The following is a 20,430-nucleotide window of genomic DNA, read 5'->3' as shown; positions in this document are numbered from 1 at the left end:
AGTCTCGCCGAAAACCTCGTCGCAAAGAGATCTATCTTGGGCTTGTCGATCTGCGACCAAAGCCGCTGCAAAGACTGGTGTGTGAGAGTCCACTCTGAATGAACAATCCTGTCCCCTCTGCTCAAAGTGTCTGCAAGGACGTTTAGACTGCCCTTCAAGTACACCGCTGACAACAGAATGTGCTGGGCGTGACACCACTTGAGAATGCGACATGCAATGTCGGAAAGACTGTGAGACCGAGTCCCCCCCTGCTTGTTCACATACGACGCGACAGACATGTTGTCGGTGTGAAGACGTACATGACTGCCCTCCAGGAAAGGCTTGAACGCTAGAAGCGCCAGGGAAACGGCCTCCAACTCCAGTACATTGATATGTAGGGAGGCCTGAGAGCAATCCCAAACTCCCGAAACCATGTGCTCGTCCAGATGAGCACCCCACCCCGTCAGAGATGCGTCCGTAAACAACTCTCTCTCCGGCGGTGGACGAACAATGGGAACTCCCAGGAACAAATCCGGAAGAAGCCACACACCTGTGGTCTGCTGAAACCAAGTTCCCAGTGCGATCGGAACACTCCAGTCCTGGGATGTCTGATCCCACCTTGACTGCAGGGAGGCCTGAAAAGGCCTCTTGTGAACCCTGCCCAACGGAATGAGGGAAGCCATGGATTCCATCTGACCCAGAACCGAAGTTAGAACCCTTGCACTGGCATGATTCTCTCCGTAGAGAGTGAGACGGACGGACAGACCACCGAAGTGTGTCGAATTCCATGCCCAGGTAAGTAAACGTCTGGGATGGTTCCAACTCGGATTTTGTCAGGTTGACAGAGAAACCCAGCTGTGCCGCCCGGCTCAGCACCCTCTGCGTATGAGCCTCGCAAAGACCCCTGTTCTGGTGAAGGATTAACCAATCGTCTAGGTAAGCTCTGAGACGGATGCCTTCCTGTCTCACAAGAGCGCAAAGCTGCCTGACCACAATCGTGAAAATCCACGGAGCTAAAGACAGGCCGAACGGCAGAGCCCTGAACTGGTAAGCTTTGCCGCCCCAAGGGAAGCGAAGCCACTTCCTGTCCGAGACATGTATGAGGACGTGAAAGTAAGCGTCTGTTAGATCGATCGACGTTGCCCAATTTCCCGGCCGTAAGGCCTCCCGAACCGAAGTTGGAGTTTCCATGGTAAACTTGATTACTCTCAGAAACTTGTTCAAAGGAGAAAGATGTAACACAGGCCTCCACGCCCCCGAGGCTTTCGGCACTACGAAAAGTCTGCCGTAAAACCCCGGGGACCGCGCGTCCAAGACCTCCTCTATAGCTCCCTTGAGCAGCAGAGCCGAGACCTCCTCCTGGACCGCGTTCCGTGCCACCAAATCCTTTGGCGCCCTGCAGGGCGGGATTATCCTGACCAGGGGAGCCTTCTGCCCTGACCAGAGAAGCCGGAACCCCGAACACACTATCCCAGTGACCCACTTGCTGGCCACCAGTTGCAGTCAGGAAGAAAGGGCCCTGGACGGGCCGCCCGCTACAACTAGCGCGGGAGCCACCGGGATGTGCTGTTCGGGGAAGTTTCTTTGGGGGTGAGGCTTACGCCCCGACCCCCTGGGACGAGGACGTCTGAGGCTTAGCTGAAGAAAACGCCTGCATCTGAGGCTTGCCCTGAGGCTTCTGGAAGCCCTGTGAAGCCAAACGCGCGATCGCTACGTCCCGCGCGTCTTGCGTCTCTTTCTGGAGGGCATCGAAAGACGCTTGCCCTAAGAGAGACCCCTCAGCAAAAGGGGAGACCTTCAGCCTCTCAATGGTCGCGGTGTCCCGAAATCTGGACCCCGTCAAAAAGGCTGACCTCCTTGAAAGCACTGCGTGAGTATACAGCCTGGCAGACAAACCAACCTGTTCTCTAGTCACCTTGCCCAGCGTAGCCAGCAGTGTCGAAACATCTGTCGGCGACGCGTCAAAGCGAAATTCAAAAGGATCAAGAGATGTGGCAATCGATCTGGACAAGGACCTTTGCAGAGACTCTGACAGGGACGTGAGCTCCAGCAAAGACCTTCCAACTTCCTCCAAAGCTGCGAGAGAACCGTCAGTACATGGGACAACTCTATCCCTATTGTAACCATCTTCTCTCAAAGCAGCAAGTTCCGGCGTCACCGGAAGTGCCCCTGACGGCAGAGCAAAAGTGTCAATCAGATTCATAGGATAAGGGTTAAGCTTGAACTTCGGAACACCGGAAGTAGCTCGAGCCCCAGACTGAGCCAGCCAAGAGACAACGTCTTCCGGGGCCTCGCCGTGCTGAACCAACAACGGCAACGCCGGTTTGCGTTTCCCACACAAAACGTTTGCCATTTCGTAGGCAATAGTTGACGATTCCCGGAAGCGGAAGCGAGGCCGTTGCTCCTGTGAACTCCGGAAATCGTCAAAAGCAGAACGAGGTGGGTGAAGCTGAGCCTTGTCCTTCACCACCCCTTCCGGAAAGTATCTGAACGCCGTTTCCGCCGCCAGCGCCACTGCGGCTGACAGCTTCACGGGCAAATTCAGTTGGGAATCCTCTACCACTGAGGCATCCCCGTCGTCCGCCCTACCCTCCGACTCGAGACCAAGCTCAGAGCCAGGAGGCAGAACATCAGACAGTTTATCGTCGGCAGAACCGACCACTTCCTGCCCCCTGGGCGGAAGAGGACTAAAACGGTCCCCGATAGTCTCGTAAAGAGACATACGGATACGCTCGTCCTTTCGCTGCTCATAAGAACTCTCACGGCCTCCAACGCACGAGAGAGCCCCCTGAGCTCGCACACCGGCAAGCGGGTGTAGACATACCTTGTACTGGTGTCACATTCAGGAGAGACACCAAGTTGGTACCCCCATCCTGCGAAGCATGGACATCCGCCCGAGTCACAGTCGCCGAAGGCTTAGCGGAAGTCGAAGCCGGAACTGCAGGAGACTGCCGTAACTGTGCTAAGGAGAGAACATCAGAAACACCCGACGGAAGAGCACGCAATTCCTCCCGAGTGGAAGATAATTCCGACGCTAATGTCGAAACTTGAGCGCTCAGCGTCAACAATAAAGACGCAACTTCAGCTGGCGCTAACCCAGGGCAGCCAGCTGAAGTTGAAGCAGAAGAAGCTACGCCCGAAATACTACTCTTGTCAGAACGTAAACAAGTCTGACCGGAAGTTAAACTGACGTCTGCTAGCACGGGAGATTTAACAGAAGTTGAATCAGAAGAAACAGACGCGGATTTTCCTGCGCCCTTATCTCTCCTCGAGCTTCTTTTTGGAGGCGTACCGTCAGGTACCTGCCTCGAACTAGGCTTCCGTTTAGCGCTATCAACAAGCGCAGCCTCCGCCATAGCAAAACAACTCACGAAAAATTTCACAGAAAAACAATTTCAGAAAAATTTCACAAGTACAAACGAGCGACGAAAACGGAAAGATCTCACCACACAGCGTAGGTACAGGTGTAAAGTTAGGCGAAGACCAAGGGGAGATGCCAAAGCCAAACACTATGGCGAAAAGCTGAAGACAGCAGGAGCGTACATCAGGAGCGTCCTTCCCAGTTGAACCGCTGAGAGAGAATGATACAAATGGCGGCGTATGCGCACGCATACGGATGTTGGACCGGACATCGGTCTGATATTATGGGATGGATCACTCTTTTTTAGGGTGGTCTCCCTTGTTACCAAGGGGAACGCGTACAGCGTTACCAGCACTGAACTAGAGTTAATTGCTATATGTGAGTTGGGTAATAATATGTAATTTAATTCAATGATTTGGAGGTGGGGCGAGTGGCCGTTGGGTGGGTTAAAATTTAAATCAATTACCGCTTAGACGGTATTGTTGAGCTAGCTAAATTGAGACTGATTAGTCAGGCGAGTCAAATATGCTGCATGTATATCCATGTACAGATTAAAAAAAAGCTGCATACATGTATAGATGTTTTTTTCTACGTTATAGTTATACATGTAATTCATTTTCTGAGTCAGGTCGTGTTTTATGGACTGCATGGATGATAAAAAAAATTTTTTTCTTCTTCCAATAAATATTTTATGAGAAACATAAGAAGAGTTCAGTTTAGTGATTATCGTGCATGTTGCACTTTTTTTTGTGTTTGGTGTTTTAATTGGTCTCCCATACACATACACAAACACACAGGTCTATTTTCAATATGTTTCTTCAAATTTAAATTCATCAGCACATATGGAACAGGGATGGTCAACTCAAACACACAGAAATATTCAATTTCATGATTTCATCTGGCTTAGTTTGTTCTGTTCATGTACAATTTATAAAACAATGCAAAAAACAAAGAAGCACTGAAATGCATAAACAGTTTCTTTGAATTTATTCACCAATAACCAATATCTAGCTAATTAAAGTCATGGCAAGAAAGTAAAAAATCAGCCAGTCAGTTTGAACAAATAAAAAATTTTTTTTCCATAAAAACTTCCCCATACTACACCTGTCATATTAGTATAGAATCCACTTCAAATTAACAAAAAGTCACAATGTAGTCCAAGAAGAAATTGTTAACTTCTATTCAAGTTGTATGTAATGCAAAGCAATCACAGATCCTCAGATTGATACAAGGAAAAGTTTTCCAGAAAACCATAACAGCCATTTGGCGTATTCTTTAAAAAGGGAAATGCATGAAATTTGTGACCATTTGAAGACAAAAATAGAGACAGATCACAACAAAGCAGTATCCATCTGTCTCGGTAAAATAATCATGGTCTTCAGTTTGGTGCTGTAAGCAGAAACTTGAGAGTTCCACATCCCTCTGACTTGTTACATTATTTTCTTGATGACAGGAGGGCACACAAAGATAACAAAACACCTGACTGACTCTGACTGAGGAAAAAAGGACCTAGAAGAAAGATCCTGCTACATGTATTATCAATAAGGGAACAAGGAAGGACAACTGTCACACTTAAAAAAGGATTCATAAGTACATGGAAGTTATGCAAACTCGGACATGAAAACAATTACACTTAAGGATTAATGGATTTTGTGGGAAATGTTAATGCAAGGACCCTAAGATGATTCATCACTATCACTTCCACAAACTAAAACACATCCCCCAAATATTGCACTGATAGTGAGAGATTTTCTCCTTGAAGGCTTCATTGATCACAAGATACTGTTGAAAAAGCAGATACTTCACGCAAGACTGTAACTCCATTTACATCGGATGTGAAACAGAAAGTACTGGGACACACTTGTATTTGCGGACTTGCCAAATGTATTATGTCAGATGTTGGTAACAGCATTTGATACACAAACTCTGGAAGCACAAGCATACACTTTAATAATAGCTTGTCCCGATATATATCACCAGATACAAGTTCTATGCAGAATATTTCCTTCAATCAGTCTTGTGCATGAAAAAAACCCAGGTAACCCTGAAAGCTGAAGTGTGTAAAATGATTTACATGCAGAAAATATAATCATTCTTCTTCTTCTTCTTCTTCTGCGTTCGTGGGCTGAAACTCCCACGTACACTCGTGTTTTTTGCATGAGTGGAATTTTACGTGTATGATCGTTTTTTACCCCGCCATTTAGGCAGCCATACGCCGTTTTCGGAGGAAGCATGCTGGGTATTTTCGTGTTTCTATAATCCACCGAACTCTGACATGGATTACAGGATCTTTTTCGTGCACACTTGGTCTTGTGCTTGCGTGTACACACGGGGGTGTTCGGACACCAAGGAGAGTCTGCACACAAAGTTGACTCTGAGAAATAAATCTCTCGCCGAACGTGGGGACGAACTCACGCTGACAGCGGCCAACTGGATACAAATCCAGCGAGCTACCGACTGAGCTACATCCCCGCCCAATATAATAATTCGAATCTGCCTATCTGTACTTACTTATGACTATTATCATGTAGCACACATAGAACATAAGTGTATTTACAAAATACCTCACTGTGTAAAAGCCGATCCAGAGGATGTCCAGAGAGAAACACATCACTCTGATGGCATTTTTTTCCACAGTGCTGGGACGAGGAACAATGTCTTTCCCACTTGTTTATAAAAGAAGTGTGCTTTCCCGCCTTGCTTTCCCGCCTTGCTTTCCCGCTTTGCTTTCCCGCCTTGCTTTTCGATTTCTCAAATCAACGGGGGCGTAAACTTGCGCTTGAATAAACTACCATAAAATCATATATAACAAGACCTAATACAACAACTTGTACAAGCATGCCAAAACCAAACCATTCATTCACACCGTTTTCCCCCCCTAATTATGGATTGTATTTTTTGTTAACTTTTTACTCGAGGGCAAAGATAAGAAATAAGGGTGGGTATTGAGAGAAGATATTAAAAACTAACCCCAAGGTCACGCTACAAGAAGCAACAAAGAGATTTAGGACGAAACAGCCTTTGTAAAGGCTGACTACAATCATAAATCATAACAAGCAAGCGTTCACTACATCACAAAGTAAAAAATAACATGCACAGGCAGTTGATAGAATCTCTTTGCACTTTGTGCAATGACCAAAAATGAACAGGGTGATCGTGATGAACATAAATAGCATGTATCACATGACATGTACAAGGCATGATGAAGTGGTGTAGGATAATGTGGTGGGTTGAAATGATAGACCCCCCCGCCCCCTCCTTCTCCTTCCTCAACAAAAATAGTGTCCATTTACATCCATTTAAGACTTAACATCTGTTCAGAACTCAGTACTGTACATGCATGTCAAATCAATGTACATCCGCAGAATCTCCTGTCCGATTCATCTACTACAATGCAAAAGCCCCTTTAAATTACTGTAATAAAAGATTGAATCACATCTATTTGATGCATCCTGAGTAAACCAGAGAGTCTTTGTACCGGTGTGCAGTGAAAGTGCACCCCTTCTTGTTTACATGCAGCATTAAAAACCAATTGGCTTGTTTTTTTTCCAGCTTTCTAGGCTTGTTTTGCTAAGGCAAATGCCATGTGATTGAATTATGCTACCTCATAATTCACCAGATTGACCTCAACGCAGTGAGGCTAATAGACTAGAGTAACAAAATGCCTGCAAGTACTTGCTCCAAATTACTGTTCTCGTCAACAATATTAACAATTCAATGAGACCTCTTGACTGCAGTGTGGAGTATTAATTTTGTTCTTTTTGGAAAAAGACAACCATTCTTCCCTTCATAAGCTACACCAGCATTCACTGGCCTTGGATATATGATAGCTAGGCCAGTAAGTCTCAGGCGCTCCCAAGCAACGACAAAACATGACAGATTCAATCCATTTGCCGTACACCTGCGCTTGGACTAGACAGCAGCACCAAGAAACAAACAAATGAAGGATGCATTCCATGGTCAGCCTTGGTTCCTTGGAGTGATCGCTGAAGGAGACGATGATGATGATGATGATGCTTGGTATGACCGACAAACTGCGGTGGTGGCCCCTGCACCGTTTTGACGTCACTAGAATGTTTTCCGGTGTATCGCTTTCACTCCCTCCTCGTGGTACTCTCGCTTGGAAACCCACATCTTTCTGAACGTGTCTAAGGAAGCTAAGATGGACCCTCTGAAACACAGGGCAGGCACACAAAAAATACATTATACAAAGCTTTGCTTGGAAACCCACATCTTTCTGAACGTGTCCAAGGAAGCTAAGATGGACCCTCTGAAACACAGGGCAGGCACACAAAAAATACATTATACAAAGCTTTGCTTGGAAACCCACATCTTTCTGAACGTGTCTAAGGAAGCTAAGATGGACCCTCTGAAACACAGGGCAGGCACACAAAAAATACATTATACAAAGCTTTGCTTGGAAACCCACATCTTTCTGAACGTGTCTAAGGAAGCTAAGATGGACCCTCTGAAACACAGGGCAGGCACACAAAAAACACATTATACAAAGCTTTGCTTGGAAACCCACATCTTTCTGAACGTGTCTAAGGAAGCTAAGATGGACCCTCTGAAACACAGGGCAGGCACACAAAAAACACATTATACAAAGCTTTGCTTGGAAACCCACATCTTTCTGAACGTGTCTAAGGAAGCTAAGATGGACCCTCTGAAACATAGGGCGGGCACACAAAAAACACATTATACAAAGCTTTGCTAAAAGAAACACACACACAAAATATGCTGTTTTTGCCTTATGTGGACCTAAACTGATCTTCAAAAGAAAGATATTCTCATAAAACATGCATTCTTCACATGTTCTCAACAAACATTAAACAAGCTATAGTTTACACTGTCCCATACCAACTGTAAAATCTCTTGGTCGTGACACTGACAGCCAATGAGAAAATGTAATTTAATTAATGATCTAATGAAGTTCATGGGTGGGACTGAAAAATGTCATGAATCCTGAAGAATGTTAAGGGGGGGGTCCGGGGGCCCCCAGATGCTGAAGAATGTTAAGGGGGGGTCTGGGGGCCCCCAGATGCTGAAGGATTTTAAGGGGGGGTCTGGGGGCCCCCAGATGCTGAAGAATGTTAAGGGGGGGTCTGGGGGCCCCCAGATGCTGAAGGATTTGTATAATTTACAGCAGTCCCTCTCATGAACGGACACCCTTGGGCCATAGCAAAACTGTCCGTACATTGCAGGTGTCCGGTCACGGGAGGGGTGACCACACCACCCCCTCCCCCATACACTCACACAGACACACAAACAACAGGATTGAGTCTATGCTAATCACTTCTTGTGACTACTAGTACTAAACAATAACAATAAACTCCTAATACTTCTTTAAACGTTCTGTAAAAAGGATTTGTATGAAAAGTGTTGAAAAGAAGAGATAAAATAAATCCTCAAGGCAGTGAACACACTCACCATGCACTGACATACGAAAGCAGCCACACAAACACAGCACAGAGGAGCATGTGCAGATGCTTTGCAAGAATAAGCTTGAAAACCAGTTTGAATAAATAGCAGCAGATAGAGCTGCATGTCATAATCAAGTAATTTATTTGTTTCTTGTCTGGCTTTATTGACTGCATGCCGATCATGTGGCATGGCAGTGACTTTTCACTCTTCAGTCGGAAATACACTGTACATAACACAGCTCCCACTCTCCCTCACTAAATGACTAATGCCTACCCCAAGCCGTGACAACTGATGCTTGGAAATTGTGTGGAAGAGTACACCTCTCTATTTCTCTCCAATGCTCTTCCTGCTGACATGCGGTGACACCGGACACCCCACAGAGTTTAGCCAGTTAACCCTCCACCCCCCCCCCCCCCTTTCTCTCTCTCACTCCCTCCAGCCATGTACTGTTGGGGGCTGTGGCCAGAGAGGCCAGCTGCACTGTTCACTCAGAGCAAAACCAGTTGACTGTGTCGTAACTTTTGACAAAGCAAGACAACTGAAGGGTTCATAGATTAGGCAACCGACTCACTGGTCAAGGCTGAGGGGAAACAAGAGTATCTTGTCAATGAAAGAGGTTACACACAGACACACGATGGGTACACGTGCACTCAAGTTATCAGTGACTGTCATCACACCATTGCGGCTGTGATCTTTGTACCAAGAGCCGGACTGCTCTGTTATCGATTTTGTTGTGGTGAAAATTTGAGGATGGTCTGTCCGTACATTGGAGGTATGACCTGCTGTTGGGACCGAAAATGAGTGTCCGCGTCCACGTTTTGCAGGTGTCCGTTTAAGGGGGGGCAAATATAGAAGGAAAACACTCCGTGCCGAGCAAATGTGTCCGTACATGTCAGGTGTCCGCTCACGCCGGGGGCCGTACATTGCAGGGACTGCTGTACAACCAAAAAAGCGTCACCACAGACATAACGAATCCGGATTTCCGGCATATATCAGAAGAATCCCACCCATGGAAGTTTCATATTTTCTTGAGGGGAGTCTTACACTTACAGGTAGTCTTCAAAAGTGAACAGTCTGATAAACGGAGACAGCAACACATTTCTAAAATATGATTTAACAAAAAGAAAGACTCACCCAATCCATGTGGAATACAGTCTTTCTTGTGGTGCGGATATCTGTAAAACAAAACAAGGACTCACATTTTACTTTAGGTTTCATATTGCGTAGGCAATGATAAATCCCTACAACAATCTGGGGAGCTGTTCATCTGTATTCATGCCATCATACTTCGATGGCAGATTTTCAAACTGCTCAGGCAATGGCAAACATTTCTTTCAACCTTTTTTTAAGTATCTGTCAACAGACAAATGAACTGTGCAAGTTTTCACACAGGTAGATGTACAATAGACCAGACCTAAAAGTTCTCCTTAGCATCTGAGAAAAGAACAGTGTACTGTTGGCTGTGTATCATGCACCCTGATGAAGCACCTTCATTTTCTGTGGGTTCAACAGAAAGATGCACCCAACCTACTTCATTTCTAAACAAACGAGACACCGAAAAACAACACCAAAGCACACTCACCCTAATCTTGATGTCTTTAGGCGCTAATTTCTTCAGTTCACTCAACAGTCTATCACCGAAACCTGGAGAGAAAGAAAAATTAATTGTTTTAGAACAAAAACTAACAACAGTATCTTCTAAACTGTCTGCTTCACCCTGTCTTAAACAATCAATGGGTTACTCTCTGCTGTTCCTCTGCAAACAATGTCTAAAAGTTATGAAACATAAACTTGCAAAAACTCTATCAAACACACATGAAAGCCACAGAGAGAAAATAATCCTCAGCTTCCTGTCCCTTTCCCCTCCTTCCCTCTCTCGTCCCAATCCTCATCCCTGACCCTGACCCTGACTCCCCCCCACCCCCCCCCCCCCCCTCTGCAAAAGAAGCTAACAGGCCCCACCAAAAATATCATGTGCATGACTTCAATGCTGAAGGAAGCCCCTGCAAATATCAAATGTTACAGCTGGGTTTTTTTCCCCTTCAAACTCTTACAGTTACATGTAAAGGGACTTTGCCACTGTTTTGCAATCTCATAGGACAGTTGCAGCTGATTCATCCCATGTGTCCCACCAATGATCCTCGTGGACTGAGCTCAACTTCAACCTGTATTTCTTTGTCACAGAGGAAAAGCTCTGCTGTTCCAAGAATGTACCTTTGAATAGTGTAGAGCCGCCAGAAAGAACAATGTTTGAGTAGAGGGTTTTCCTGAGATCAACGTCTGACTTCTGTATGGAATAGGATAGCACCTCGTGGATTCCCTCGCATTCCTCACCAATCAGATCGGGTCTAAACAGCAGTTCTGGTGCTCGGAATCGAGCTGGTCCAATCTGAAACAACAGATCAGTTACTGGTAAGCAATTGGAATGCACAGTGGAGAGTGAAAACGCACAAGTTTGGTAGAAAAGTATGTGAAGTTTTGCGAAAGGCCTAGTAGTACAAACCACCAAGTAAAAAACCTCATAAAACAACCAAAAACAAATGCTGCCGCCAAAAACCCCCAGGTTCTTCTTCTTTGTTGGTGGTAAGAATCAAGAGTAACATTACACCGCACTGGGTTTGTCAGAGTGCATCACTGAATGATTGATCATTGTACCCAATCTCCTCATCCTTATCAAGACAGATTGTCTACACTAAAAGGGGCCTAGCACACGTTCAAGACAATGAGCAGGGTAAATGACCACCAAGGTATGACCCGTTGGTCAGAGTACATATCGTCGCTGTCGTGCGCTAACCGTGTAACTGACAAAATATGACAAAAATGTTTTTTCATCTCAAACCCTAATCACAGACTTCACACATGTCTTCTATAAATATCTTGTGTCTGCGACCAATGGAAATGCTCTAATTTGTCACATGTTGTAAACGCATTTACCGGAAATCCTGTTTTCTCGGACACGCTAACCGTGTATGTGCATGAGAGTTCGTTAGGAGTGCCACTTACACGGTTAGGCTCTCTCTCTCTTGACATATATGTGCCACTTACACGGTTAGCTCTCTCTCTACCCGTGTAACTTCAGTCAGATTTTCTGTCGTCAAGCGTGTAACTGAAATAATACGAACATTTTAGATAGTTTGCTTTTTTTTTTATTATATCACATGTTTACACATAGGTAAAGCATAAGAAACAAGTTCATGTCAAATGTGGGATGACGTTGCAGCCGTCGACAACGCGTTTTTTGAGGCTCCTGTAAAATCACTGATTCTGCAGTTGCACGGTTAGTGCACGACAGCGACGATATATGTTGGTGGGTGGCTTACCTCTACTGTGTTTCCATCAGGTAGAGTGTACTGGACCTTCTCTGTGTCAACACTCTCCTCTTTCAGGGGGTTGATGGACAGGTAACATGTCCTCTGAAACACAAACACAAGCAATCAATTTTTGCCATCAACATGCTGCTATTTTCATGCTCAATAGTCAACTGCTTTTAATTTCAGCATGTAGCAGCAAGGATTTGTTCATGAAATGTGGCGACTTGTGTGAAAAAAAAGTCTGCTGCTACATCGACTTACTACCACCCCACACAAGGCAAGGGTTGTAATTGAACGCACACAGACAGACACAGGCATACAAAACCACACACTCACTCTCACACACACAAACACAAACTAACAACAACCACACTTCTGCTGATATTGTTGTTACTACTTATCTCTTTACTTTGACTGTTCAACGCTTTGAGCAGGGCCTCCCTAAATTTCTGCGCTTTAACAAAATCCCGTATTAGTGTCATTATTAACCCTTGTCAGCCCTGACCTCTTTGATCTGTCTGACGACCTCAAACTCAGCACTGGTGTGGAGGTCCATCCCCTCCTTGCGCAGCAGCAGTCGCAGGTAGCGGGATACGTCCCTGCCCGCCACATCCACCCTCATGATGCTGTGGGGCATGGCAAAACCCTCGTACACTGGCACCGCATGGGTCACACCATCGCCCGCATCCAGTACTACACCTGTCGTTCGGCCTGTGGCGTACCTAAAATGCGTGACGTAGAAAAAGATAATGCATACTGTTTTTGAAATTTGAATCAATATAATCATTGACTGGAGTGTTAGCTGAGTTATTCTCCTTTTAAAATGGTAATGTTATCATACATACTGTTCTTAAAATTTGAATACAAACATTAACAGAGCTTGACGCAAGCTACATGCTTGTCCTCGAAAATGTCTTCTCTTAGTCTGTGTTCAGTAAATTACTTTTAGCATCTGTACTCTTCACCCCGCGGCTTGTTTTCTCCCGTTTGGGTGGCACCCACTTTCAGTTTGTGCACCTCAGACCCGGTTAGCATTGAACATGTTTACAAACATTTATGCTTGTTACCATCTCAGCCACGCTTCGCTTCAGCCAAAGCATTTTGTGCAGTGCTATGAAGTACATAAAAGAAAGATGATGCCTCTGCCACTTATAGTGCCATCAAACAGAGTTCACAGAGCGTCATAATAACTGCGCCAAATGAGCACAGTTTTGTTCTGTTTTTAGAGAGCGAGTAAGACTAAGAATGAGAGAGAAAGAAAGAGAGACTGTGCGTGTGTGTGCATATGGATCAGTGTGTGCATACATGTGTTTTCTATAACTACCAACTTACAGACTGAGCACAGCTTGCATGGAAATGAAGAGAGCAGGCACGTTGAAGGTCTCAAAAAAGATCTCAGCAGCTTTTTCACGATTTCTTCTGGGATTGAGTGGAGCTTCTGTCAGTAGCACAGGATGCTAGTGAACACAAAACATAATTACGTCAGCGGTCATTTCAGCAACCATCTTCAATGAATATATATATACATATCATATATCGCTGCACAAACCAACAACAGGGTATGATGAAATGTGACAAGTGTTAACAAGTATTTATAGAGAAAGAAAGGTGGAAAACTGACCCTTCATGAAAACGAATTTGCAAAGCCCATCAACGTTCATGTAATCACAGAAAGATCATACCACCAGCAAAGCAAACACACAAGCAAGTAAGAGACAGAGAAACGGATACAGAGAGACACACACACTGACACAGAGAAAGGAAAATCAGTTCTGGATCAAATTATATGGAAACTCTCCTGTATAACTAACCTCTTCTGAAAATGTCTGCAGCTGGTCTTTGGAGTAGATGTACTGCCAAATGCGTTCCATGTCATTCCAGTCTTTCACAATACCATGCTCCATTGGATAGCGAATGGACATCAGTCCTCTGTGCTCCTAAACCAAACATAACAGAACAAAATGTAAGAAAGGAACATAAAAGGTTACTACATACATGATTGTATTAAGTTTTGCTTCTTTCCAACAATCTACATAATGCAAAACTGCAAGCCACCAGTCACACCTGGGGAGGGGGGGGGGGGGGGGGGAAGGGGGCCTAAAAGAGCAGCCAGAGATCAGAGGAAGTGGGGGACAACGGCTGAGGTCATAATGTGTTCGACAAGAAGCAAAAAGGACTTTAAAACTAAAGTAAGTAGTCAGAGCAAGCAGAAGTAAAGGTGCCATAGCTGAGGAGGATACTGATAATGATACATCATCATTAATATCACTAGCTCACTTTCCTGCAGTTGTAATTCTGTTCACAACAGTCCTTGACTGAGACTGAAAGCGAGAGTAAAACTAAAGCAAAGAGCATCTGAATTAGCATGTACGTGTGAATGTCAAGTTTTACCTCAGCTTCTGGGCCAATGAAAGTATCCCCCTCAAGAGCTCCAGCCATGACTCGTACATGCTTCGGGCGTCCAATGCTGTAACACCAAAATTGACAGTGATCAGGATTTTCATTTCTAGTACATGCAAATTGTAATAATATTTCAAACCATAAAAGACTATGTTCAGTTTATAATAAATGTGCCTGGCAGATTCTTTCATAGGTAAGGTGAGGTTAGGTAATATCATATTGTCCTGTCACTAAGTGTCGGTGTCAAGTTACCCTCATGTGAGGGACATAATTCAGGTTTACCCCTGGGAAAACAATTGTCATGCACTGATGCAGTATCTGGATGGAGCTACCAATTTTTTTTGCAGCACGTGTCTGTGTTTTCCAGACCCTGAGACGTTTGCTGTGCATGTGGGATCTTTACTTTGTGCATATCTGCACAAGGGAATGTTTGGACACTGGGGCTGGGTCTGCACAAAGTTGACTCTTGAGAAATTAATCTGCCGCCAAAAAACGCTTCTTCTTCCGTGTTCATGGGCTTCAACTCCCATGCACTCTTATGTTTTTACATACATACATGCATGAACTATGATAATTTTTATTATTAATCCGCCATTCGACAGCCATCTTTTCTGTTTGCACTTGGTCTTGTTCTTGCATGTACACACGAAGGGGGACAAGGCACTAGCAGTAGCAGGTCTGCACATGTATAAGTTGACCACGACGCTCGGCCAGGATTCAAATACTCAACCTTCCACGTGGAACGCTGACGTCTTACCCACTACGCCATTGCGCCTGTCAAGACCCGGGTTCAAATCCCACACCGAAAATGGCCAACTGGTTTCAACGCCAGCACGCTTTCGACTGAGCTATCCCCCAGCCACTTCATATTCCTGATCACAACTTCATATGCTATTTACTATAATTTAGTAATGTGCAGTATCCCAATAGACAAATTGCGAAACACAACTCTTGTCGGGTTTGTATGGGTTGTGGAAGAGTGAACACCCTCGCGTTTCCTCTGACAAACATTGGAGGGGCCAATCACTAGCGAGGGGTGTGTCGGAAACACGTGGATAGGCCCCTCCAGTGTTTGTCTGAGAAAAGGCAAGGATATTAACTCTTCCACAACCCATACAAACCCAACGGAGTTACTACCAAAAATCGTCTATTGACTAAACAGGAAATATAATCTAAATGATCTATACATGTCTATCAGTAATAAGATCATAGTTCAAATGACAATTGACAAGCAATTGCATTTTGACAAAGGTGGTACTAAGTTAAGTTAGAACTTACAAATTTGGAAATATGTACTTTGGCACCTGATCACCAGCAAAACCAGCTTTGACAACCCCTGACCCCTGCAAGTGAATGACACAAACATTTAACATAAATTAAATGTAAAGGGGAAAGAGCAAGCACACACAATTTAAGAAGAATAGTGACAAAATACTCTTTACTCCAAGAAAGACTTCAAGTTCAACAGATGATAATTAATTAAAACATTAATCAATTAATTAAAACACAATAATTAACCATTACAAACAATTAAAGAGGCAAACTGTGACTGTAACCATAAGAGATTATGTATCGATTGGAGATTGGATTTCCCTTCTTTGAGTCATGTGACGTCAGAGGCCTACAAAACTTTATAATTGGGCGTTTCAGGTTGACCGAAACTTTAAAGGAACTACAAAACACACGTCATGTGTTTGATTGCATGTGTGTGTGCTTTCTTTCTTTATTTGGTGTTTAACGTCGTTTTCAACCACGAAGGTTATATCGCGACGAATGTGTGTGTGCTGTTCAATGTCAAAACAACAACAAAGTCAGTACATGACGTGTGTTTTGTAGTTCCTTTGAAGTTTCGGTCAACCTGAAACGCCCAAATATGAAGCTTATGTGTTTGATTGCATGTGTGTGTGCCCGGGCTCATTCAATCGTCAAAACAACAACAAAGTCATAGTACCTGAAAGGAATTCGATCGATACATAAATGTTATTTGCGTTTTTGACCAAAATATGACATTTTACACAGATCGAGAAAGTCATTGTTCATCGCGGTCTCGGAGAACAATGACTGTCTCGATCTGTGTAAAATGTCATATTTTGGTCAAACACGCAAATAACGTATAATAACCACTGTTTCAGGTGAGGAAAAACAGTGATCACTTCAATTTTCAAAGCAAAATGCAAGAACAAACACAACTTAACAGGGGGTGTTCGAACAATGCATCAGAATGCAAGGGCACAGGGCATGCAACTTTGTAAAACTATGCCATACTCTACTAATTACTATACATATATATTACTAAAAGTAAAAATAAGTAAAATAAAATTAACAAGTCCCGTGAAGCAATATAAAAACATTTAGTCAAGCTGTCGGCATCAATTCAAATTAACAGATTAACACCAAAAAACAATTAAGTCATTGCCGAGACTATATTAAGATAGTCTCGACTAACCTGTAACCACACCCAAAGACCAAGACGGGTCATGCCCGTCTCCGCCAAGCGTGCGAACGCAGTACTTACTTAAACCTATTCCCCATCTATGTTAAAACATTTAGTCAAAACTTGACTAAATCAGTAAATGTAAAAAGGCACACATGTACTGATGTAGTCATATCAATTGGCTAACACTAGTAAGAGTAAGGCGATCAAAATGTTGTTGACAAATCAACTTAATTAAACTTGGCCATACCAAAAGACTTGACACGCCCAATGTAATAGACCCTGTCGGTATTCCAAGATCTCTCAAGCTCTCGCAAACTTCAATTTTAAAGCATAGCAAAGCACGTGGTACAGCTATCTCTTGCGAGCTGCAAAAGCCGAGGTTCGAAGTTCTCGCAACATTCAAAGCATAACTTTAAGGTATAAGTATAGGCAGGGATGTTGCTACAAATTCATACCTACAGGACAAATGTCCTGAGTTCTTCAGCATCAATAGGACATTTGACCGCTTTTAGAAAGTGTAATAGGACATTATGAATTTGCGCCAAACAGCTTATAACACATTCCATGGAATTGTTCCAAAGTCATGCGCCCACACACACACGCACACACACACCCACGCGCGCGCGCTGTAGAACACACACATAATATAGTAAATACATCAACACAGTGTGCGTATAATGTTGTATTTCAGTTTACTTTCAAAGAAACCATAAAAAAGAAACCAACATGAACTTCAGAGCTCTTACTTTGATTACAAACTGCATGATTTGGATAAAAGTTGAAAAACAAAATGATCGGTTTGATCTAATGCTGATCTTTTGCAGGCTTTAGTTTTTTTTCAGCGGCATAATTCAGTGCTTCGTCTCGTATCGAAAACAAAAGCAGACGACAAATTTAGTCAGTTGGAGTTGTCTCCCGTACTCCTGTAGCATGCACTGATCTAAAAATAATCCACTATTTTTAGATCAGTGCGCTGCACCGAGACGGTTATACCCAAACGGCGCATACCGCAAACGGTTCGGGAATTCCCGACAAAAGAAAAGATCCGCACGCGGCACTGGCAACTTCAGTGTCAGCTGAACACGAGAGCGTTCGGTCTTTTAGAAGATTTGTATCTTGAAATGAAAATTAACGAATATCGCGCTGTCCGAAGGAATGGAGTACATATCGGACAATGACCACGCTCGGGCTAAAACGATAGGACATCTGACCGACATGCGGCAATGTGAATCGGACATTTGGGGATTTTCATCGTTGTATGTCCGATGTCCGACGCCTAACGACATCCCTGTATAGCCTATAGGTATACTCATTGAATGAGATAGGCCTCGCGGCCTTTCTACGTCCCATCATTAGTTCAACAACTTATAGATACGTTGGTCTGTATTGCATGCATAATTTGTAACTTGTGTGACAATGGTCACTCATCGTACTATATACAAACTTGATTTCATAAATATTTCTGCGTCTAGTTGGTTCTTGAATCTGGTAAGGTTAGTAGCCGTTTTAGTTTTGTGAGACAGTGAGTTCCAAACTGGTGCAACTCTATTGCTACATGTAAACTTTCGCACATTTGTTTTTGCAAACTGTATGTACAATTTATCAACATTATTTCTTGTTTTATCACACACTCTCAGCAAAAAAATATGAGCTGTTAATATCGTCCAGTTGGTTTAAAATCTTATAAGTCTGAATCAGATCTCCTCTGATTCTTCTGAGTTTGAGGGATGGTAGATTTAGGGCTTTCAGATGTTCGCCATAAGACAGATCACTTAATTCTGGGAGTAACTTAGGTGCTCTTCTTTGTACATTTTCAATATCGACTGATTGATATTCAAGGTGAGGGTACCATATTACATTGCCATACTCTAACTCTAAGTGTGGACGGACAAGTGTTTTATATAATCGTATGAATACTTCACAATTAAAAAAAAAAGAGTGTCTTGCGGGTATCTTGCGAGAGCTGCTCAGATACTGAAAAGGTCAATACTATTACAGGGATGTCGTTAGGCATCGGACATAGACCGATTAAGAGGCTCAAATGTCAGATTCACATAGCCGCATGGCGGTCAGATGTCCTATTGTTTTGAAATGAGTGCTGGCATTGTCCAATAAGAACTCAATTCCTTCGGACAGCGCGATATTCGTTAATTTTCCTTTCAAGATACACATTTTCAAAAAGCGACCAAGCACTCTCGCGTACAGGTGCACTAAAGTTGTACAGTGTGGATCTTGCGTTTGGGCGACACCCGTCTGCAGCACATTAAAGTTAAGAGTATGGAAGACAACTCCAACTGACTAAGTCTTGCTTCTGCTTTTGCTTTCAGTTCGAGACATTTTGACGAAGCGCACGGAGTTATGCCACCGAAAAATTAAACTTAAGCCTGCCAAAGCTCAACAAAAGCTGAACACGTTACGTTTGGCTATAGACCTTTTCGGTATCTGAGCAGCTCTCGCGAGACACGCTCTTTGTTATGCTTTGAACATCGCGAGAACTTCGAACCTTCGCTTGTGCAGCTCGCACGAGATCGCTGTACCGCATGCTTTGCTATGCTCTGAAGCTTGCGAGAGATTACGAGAGCTTGGAATACCGATAGGGTCTACTCAACGGCATTCCTGTGCTACATTAGGGTAAAAAAAACAGGGGGGGGTGGGGGGTGGTGGTACACAGCGAGCGTCATTCTTCAAAATGAAAAAAATTCTGACGTCCTATTGAAATTCCTGAAAGCGGTCAAATGTCCTATGAATTTGTAGCAACATCCCTGCTACTAAGACGATTTTGGAAGCGAAGAGGTGTCTGTAACAAGCTTGATGCAAATCAAGATCCATGCACTCACTGCATTGCAATTTGCAGTAGGCACCTAGACTGGAAATAATGAAGGGTCTTCATAACAGACTAGCACAGAAACTATTATGAATTTACCGTGTCGATTACAGTAGGATGCAGTGTATAATATTGTTCTGACAAATCAATAGCACACAGATGGTCCACTCATTCAGAGCCTGGGTAAGAGGTAAATTATAATAGTCTGTTCTCTCAACCAAATGCAGCGTTCATTGCACAACACCAAGCCACATCGCCACAAGGAATAGAATACCATTCTTTCTAAATATATATCAACAGATCTGCAAAATGCATACTTTTGAAGTTAGTTTGACAATCGAAATTATCTTATCTGAACTGCATTGACTGAACACCCACTCGCGAATGTTGTCTGCTAGTATTATGACTCATGCAGACGAGCAGGCAGATTGGAAGTCCCGATTCCGGTCAAAAAGCATCACAATTCATGACTTCCTACCCGTCTTTTGTGCAGATGTGGACAGGATGCATACTTACATTGTCTATAACAACAGGCTGGTTTGCAATAACATCGTAAGTATCCATGAGAAGGCAGTAGATGCCTGTTTGCCTGAAGAATATCTGTCCTAATGATCTGACACCCGGTAGTTGGTATCCTGGGAAAGCGGAAATAGAATTATATATTTTCGTATTAAATGTTTTAGTTTGCAATTCA

At 43.7% G+C, this 20,430-nt stretch overlaps 1 protein-coding gene across 1 annotated transcript; it reads right to left on the bottom strand.

Annotated features, from left to right (window-relative positions):
- Positions 1-4,138: 4,138 nt before the first annotated feature.
- LOC138981195 (beta-centractin) lies at positions 4,139-20,367 on the bottom strand. Its single transcript, XM_070354035.1, has 11 exons — positions 20,253-20,367; positions 15,754-15,818; positions 14,467-14,542; positions 13,887-14,012; positions 13,408-13,532; positions 12,581-12,797; positions 12,085-12,177; positions 10,979-11,153; positions 10,347-10,408; positions 9,899-9,939; positions 4,139-7,511 (listed from the first exon to the last, which is right to left on the bottom strand). The coding sequence occupies exons 1-11, from the start codon at positions 20,298-20,300 to the stop codon at positions 7,409-7,411; spliced, it is 1,131 nt and encodes a 376-aa protein (XP_070210136.1). The 5' UTR covers positions 20,301-20,367; the 3' UTR covers positions 4,139-7,408.
- Between the last annotated feature and the right edge of the window lie 63 nt (positions 20,368-20,430).

Source organism: Littorina saxatilis, linkage group LG12 (genome assembly GCF_037325665.1).
Source record: "Littorina saxatilis isolate snail1 linkage group LG12, US_GU_Lsax_2.0, whole genome shotgun sequence".
In the NCBI taxonomy this organism is placed as follows: Eukaryota; Metazoa; Mollusca; class Gastropoda; order Littorinimorpha; family Littorinidae; genus Littorina; species Littorina saxatilis.
Note: the sequence above shows the minus strand (reverse complement) of the source record. Positions and strands in the feature narration are given on the sequence as shown.